Raw genomic sequence first — 6,246 nt, forward strand, 5'->3', positions numbered from 1 at the left:
CTAACATCTTTTTTATTACTGCATTTCATTCTTCGCTTTCTTTAGCCAAATTTCACTTACCATTGATCAATGGAACTCCATGCTAAGCAGTTATGATTGGTCAACAGTTTTTGGTATGGCAGAGTTGGAAGCCATCCAAAAGTTACCCAATATTATTGAGAAAAATCTGACCTAAAAAAACTTCACAAATCCTACCTCCTGGGTCTAGCTTGAGAAGTCTTTGCTTTATTCTGATCTTCAATACCATACTTGATGTTTTGCTGCAAAGGGTAATTTCAATGTGAAGAATATTTATATATATTTCAAAAACTCATTAATATTCAATATCCATTTTACCCAATTGGATGACATGATTTAGTCACAAGGATGAGGTTTTTTACCACGTGATACCCTCTACATTTTAAAAATGTGGGGAGAGTATTGAATTCATTGACTTCAAAGAGATGCAAATTAGTATGAACATTTTATATAAAGAATACTAACGAAGGTGAAATTTTATATAAAAACCTTTATCCTAATTTGCATATGAAATAAAACTAAAATACTTGAAGAGCTCTCTAGATTTTAATGTTAAATATCAAAGTCATTACACGTCTAATCACTAGTGAAATTGATGGCGCAGTCATGCAAGCTGTGAGCGTAGTAGGTTGAGCTGATGGTGCATTCATGCAAGCTGTGAGCGTAGTAGGTTGAGCTGATGGCACAGTCATGCAAGCTGTGAGCGTAGTAGGTTGAGCTGATGGCGCAGCCATGCAAGCTGTGAGCGTAGTAGGTTGAGCTGATGGCACAGTCATGCAAGCTGTGAGCGTAGTAGGTTGAGCTGATGGTGCAGCCCCAGGCAAAGCAATGTTAGCCAAAAGGGACACAGTTCTCAAATAAAGTTACTTCCTCCTCTTGAAAACTACCATGTACAAAGGAAGAAGGGCAATAGGAGCTATTGTATTAATGTTTTGCATCGTGATTGGGTAAAAATGACTATTGAATATTAATGATGTTTTGAAGCCATTCAAAACACTCAAAGATCATGTTTTTTTACGGATATAAAATCCTGAGGGCAACTCCTTCCACAATCTTGTGTTTTAAATAGTAAGTATATCTGTATAAACCAGATCCACTGACAAGGAATCAATCAGTATAAGTGACAAGCTTACCTGTTTTTCATACCAGAGAAAAAGAGTCTTGAGCAGAGACAGGAGACTGTACTCAGCCACAGTGCTCAGCGAGTTGAGCAACTGTTTTTTAATAAGATAAAGTGTTAAATTTTAGGTAAATATCTCCTTATTTTCATCATTGTTTTGTAACTGTTCTGTGAATGATAAGCTGAAGTATTAATTAATGAGGTAATGATGATGATAGACAATGATGAGAATAGACAATGATGAGGATGATGATGAATGTGGATGATTACAATAAAAAAAAAAACAGAGATGGAAACCATGATATAAAATTGATGATAATGATGACACTTATTATAATTCTGATAGCACGAGAACGAGCACTGGTAATCATGGAATATTAATATTGCTAATTAAACAGAAGTTAAACCTTTCCCCTGTTTTCAGGTATGCTGTAGGAAAAGAGAATAGTTTGGTTTAAATCTGGTATACTTATATATTTAAATCTAGAATACTAGTGTTCATTACCTGGTCAAACTGTGGATCTTCCCCCCGCTGTAAAGACTTTGAAAGTGGTCTTTCCTGGTAAAACAAAGAATGCATGTACATGTAAAAGGTGGAAAAATGCTGGTTTTGAAATTGTGAATAAAGAGAAATTTTTATAAACAGAGATTGACAAATGCTGGTTTTGAAATTGTACATAAATTAGCATTAAGGCATGTAGGCAAGAACAAAAACAGGTCTCCCTTGCCATAAAAGAGTGAATATAAACACTCTATTTAACAATAGCTGTCACCTTGTGAAGACCATACAGTAAATAAAAAAATATGTCGTACATTTCCAATGCTGGTCAAATGCATTGTTGTTTTGGTTAATTGGACAGCTTGTTTTGTTGCCATCAGATCTTTGTATTTTCCCATAAAAAAATCCGTGCCTGATTACCACCATTCCATGCAAGCTATCTGAGCTTTTTGTACTAACTTCCACCAGCTATACTGGTGCGGAAGGCACAACAGAGCTAGGGTCCACATCAAGTGTCCCCGTGTGTGTATTGTTAGTAAGCACTGTCACTGAGGTCACTGCCAGAGGGTTTATTGCATCCTCAGTGGTTCTTTTGCGTCCCTTCGGTTCAGGTTAGTGTAATGCAGCTTGAAGAGACGGGACCTCCGGTTTAGTGTCCTTATCCGAGAAGACTGGAAACACGGGAAAATAACTTCAACTCACTTGTGACACAAATCCGAATGAAGGCATGAACCCGGAAAAATCCCCAGTCAAAGCCAGGACTCGAACCTGGCCCACAGTGGTGAAAGGCCGACGTGCTAACACACTAGGCCACCCGTGCTTCCACAAGCTTCCACTTTATGTAAATAATTTACATAGAAATGTATCTTTTATGATGTTTGGATAAAGATATATGGTCTTTTTCTGGCTATGACTTGATAAACGGAACTCAAAGAACTTCATTGCCAGTCGCAGGTCAAAATTAACCAATCAGAGAGCTGCTCAGATAACAATACAGCTGAGTCACACAAATGTTTGTTTCTTTTTCATGTAACATATGTTCTCTCATCTAGAATAAGAAGATTTTGAGGGTTTTTTTTCAAGTGGAGAAGTTGAAGTAATAGATAATTTTATCTGGTGTGGTGAAGGCCTAAAGATGGTGATGACAGACACAGTAAATAATATCATAGATATCCTCTATATAACATGGTGTTTTTCTCTGCCCATTATTATACAGTCCATGAGAAACCAATTTATTAATCCTTATGGCCCCCCATGCCTACTACCAGTTAAGACTAGGCATTCAGTTATATTGAACTATGGATTAGTTTGGCAGCAAAACATTACTGTTCTGACCCCCAAAGAAGAATAAATCCAAACTAATTTACAGTAATGTTCCTCAGAGTTTTTACTTTATTTTTTACCTATTAAATAAATTAAGTTTATACCCCAAAAATGATGCTGCCAAAATAAATTCACCACAACCATTTTGAACAGTTCACTAAAATTAAACAAGTCCTTCAATAGTGAGTAGAATCTGCTCTGGAAATCTTGGGATACTGAGGTATTTGAGGCATGTGGGGGGAGGTGGTTTTAAGGCCACTTGACCTTATAGTAAAAGTTTAAAACAACTTGAGACTTTTAATGATGTGGAAATCGCTGGTGATATAGAGCACCTAAAAATAAGTTATGATTCAAAATTAAAGGATACCAAACAGATGTAATGCATCATATATGAAAATGGTGTACTGTATATATCTGAAAATGGGGCAGTGCATCAAGCTGACAGATGGAGTGATGGCTGTTTAAGAAAATAATTGATGATTTATTGAAATGTCAGATTATTGCTACTTTGTTTTTCTAACCAACAAAAATTACAAAGCATCCATTAGCACAGTGCATAAAGTGAAGGGAAATAGAAGGCCAATGTGCATTTGAGAAAATTACATATTTGACAATAATGTATGAACCCCTACAGTGACTGCACGAATTCTGCAGACACAATTTCATTTAGTAAAGTCATAGGTTGGCTGAACCACAATCAATATCCATGCTATGTCGAAAACAAGTTTTGGAAAAATACAGTATAAACATGTTTGGACCGGTTAGACTATAATTGAAACAGACGTAACGTCTGTTTTCATGATAGAAAAACAAAACTCTGAAACATTTTCTTAAATCTCATATTGTATTCGTAACAGAAATTTAATCTAGCTGGTAATATATACTCTGCATATGAAAATTGAATGATTTCGAGTAGCTATCTGGGTATTAAAGAAGTACTCTTGAAAAAGTAGTCAAAGTGTCATGATTTTAAAGTGAGCATTCTCCGATGATCCATGTCACGATAGTTTCTCGTTATGTAGTTTTGTATTACAAGAGGTGCTAAAATTGATTCGTACTGGCGTGAGGGGTCAGAGTTGCAAAAATAACATTCAAAGCAGGCACACGAGGGTTGAAGAAAAGCCTACCAAAGGTTCTGCGAGGACTGTTTCGATCTTTTTCTCAGCGGCGAGGGTGAAATCTGCGAAGAGTGTCCTCAGGACGAACTCTCCTGCGGTAATGTCGTCTGTTGTAAGAGTGGAAGAAGGCCGGTCCGTCGGCACCCCCCATGGTAACACGCAGCCGTATTCTATTCCGCTACCAACTGAATTCTCTTCATCAGCTAAAACTGTGGAGTAAATAACAAAACCTACTTAAGAATTACCACCTAAACCTAATTATATGAATATCTCGGATGAAAATGATATCTAATCGTTACTTGCAAATTATTTTAGTCATGACCCGAGAAGCTCACGTAGGTAAAGATTTAGTTGACAACAGATAGAAAGTTTTCAAAGATAAAGAACAACTTAAGATAGGCTATCGGTGGGTATTTCGAGATATTTTGGAGTGGCAACAAAGAAATAATATAGATTCCCTGAATTCAAATCCCACTGTATAAACACAAGGAACAGAATAGCACCGGGACCGGTACACAACAATACAACATCTACAGCGATCGTTTGCTGTCGTTTTACCTGGGTATTCAGAAATTTCCATGACATTTAAGGTAGCAGACTTTCCACATGATTCCTTCGTAACGCCTCCCTAGTAAAACCAAGATGAGAGATTATCAAAATGATCAAACCAATCCAGAGTAACCAACACTCGTACAGAGTTCAGTGAGACGAACGAAAACACCACACAGGTGTAGACGAAAATCACGAAATTTTAACACTAAACGCTAAGAAATAAACAAATTTACCTCGTTTCCATCATCTATGATAGATATTCTGCATTAGGTAGAAGTTATACATTTGTATGCTTTGGTTTTCACACGGAACTCAGTGATTTTCCTCACACTTCGCTTTGCTGTTTTAGTCGTGTCAAGATTTTTGGTCGAAACTCGCGAGCATGCGCGTTAAGGGAAAGTGGACTGACCTAAGAAGGGCCAATCAAATGACGATAATATTTTATGGAACGAGACATACTGACTCGAACGGGAAGTAATATTATATATACCTGTATTCATAATATTTTGAGCAACTTTGTCCTTGAACGACCAGAAATGCATCTTCCTTGTATCACCTGCAATTTGCTTGCATATGTTTTTTTTCGATTTTTTTTATTCAATGACCATCGATATTATGAACGGTTTTGTGTGACGGAACCCACAGTGACAATGAATATTTCAACACTCGACGCTTTACGTAAGAGTTGTATAACTACTTTATTATCTTAGCATGATTTAAAAAAATACTAACTACGATTTTTTTGCTCCGAGGTTGCCAGCTATGTTTCTCATTTTCCTTCAATACTCCTACTAGTGTTTTCAAACCTCCCTACCACCTCCTACCACTCACTATTTTACGAAAGATATAAACTTTATAGTAGTAAACATCATTATTATTTCTGACGTCATGCCACTTTTGCACAGTTACCCTTTCTTCCAAATATGGACATTTAAGCATTAGTTTCATTGGCGGCGGGAAACTGCGGAATTTAGGCAGAAATATACCCTAGTTCCAAAGCCTCGAACGCCTCTCTATTTAGTGGCCTAAATAGAGAGACCCTCGATGCTCCGGAATCAGGGTAGCAGAAATAGAGATCCATTATAAACTAGAATTTGAACTTACAAGATGAGTAATTCAATCGGTTATCAAATTTACACGTTAGTGCCAGCCCCTACCCCTCCTCGGGCCACAGGTAGTTCTTTGAGTTAACACAGGGATATCAAGAAACATGCACTTTAAATGCCGTTTCAAAGTGGCAAACGGTGTTTTTTTATTATTCTCCAAATAAGTTGTCTCCATTTCATGCATGGCAAATCGAATAAAGGACACACTATAAATATTTGTCTCTAAACAGTGACTTTTTCTAGAATTCATTGTGTGCGCAAACGAGTGTGTCACGTATATAGTATAGATCTAAAGAAAATAAAAAAGAGCTTACCTATTTCTAACCCCGTCTACAAAGTCGGCATTTGCGAAGGATATTGTTGACCCGTTTGTTTTCTTGGCATTTGCGAAGGATATTGATGACCCGTTTGTTTTCTTGTGGCGTAATTCTAACACAGCTTCCAATAACGAATTGATCACAAAATATACATGCCCGCGCTACGGGAAATCAACTCATTCCCAGCAAGAGT

General features: G+C 37.0%; 1 protein-coding gene across 2 annotated transcripts in view; it reads right to left on the reverse strand.

Moving 5' to 3' along the window:
- LOC116618163 (protein furry homolog) overlaps window positions 1-5,023 on the reverse strand; it is a 57,809-nt gene extending 52,786 nt beyond the window's left edge. For both annotated transcript variants that reach the window (XM_032381594.2, XM_032381593.2), the window contains exons 1-6: window positions 4,864-5,023; window positions 4,637-4,706; window positions 4,088-4,287; window positions 1,644-1,697; window positions 1,152-1,232; window positions 196-260 (exon numbers count right to left, since the gene is read on the reverse strand). In XM_032381594.2, coding sequence (XP_032237485.2) covers window positions 196-260; window positions 1,152-1,232; window positions 1,644-1,697; window positions 4,088-4,287; window positions 4,637-4,658 — 422 coding nt within the window. In that variant the 5' untranslated portion in view covers window positions 4,659-4,706; window positions 4,864-5,023. The remainder of the gene's footprint in view (window positions 1-195; window positions 261-1,151; window positions 1,233-1,643; window positions 1,698-4,087; window positions 4,288-4,636; window positions 4,707-4,863) is intronic.
- Between the last annotated feature and the right edge of the window lie 1,223 nt (window positions 5,024-6,246).

Source organism: Nematostella vectensis, chromosome 10 (assembly GCF_932526225.1).
Source record: "Nematostella vectensis chromosome 10, jaNemVect1.1, whole genome shotgun sequence".
Taxonomy (NCBI): Eukaryota; Metazoa; Cnidaria; class Anthozoa; order Actiniaria; family Edwardsiidae; genus Nematostella; species Nematostella vectensis.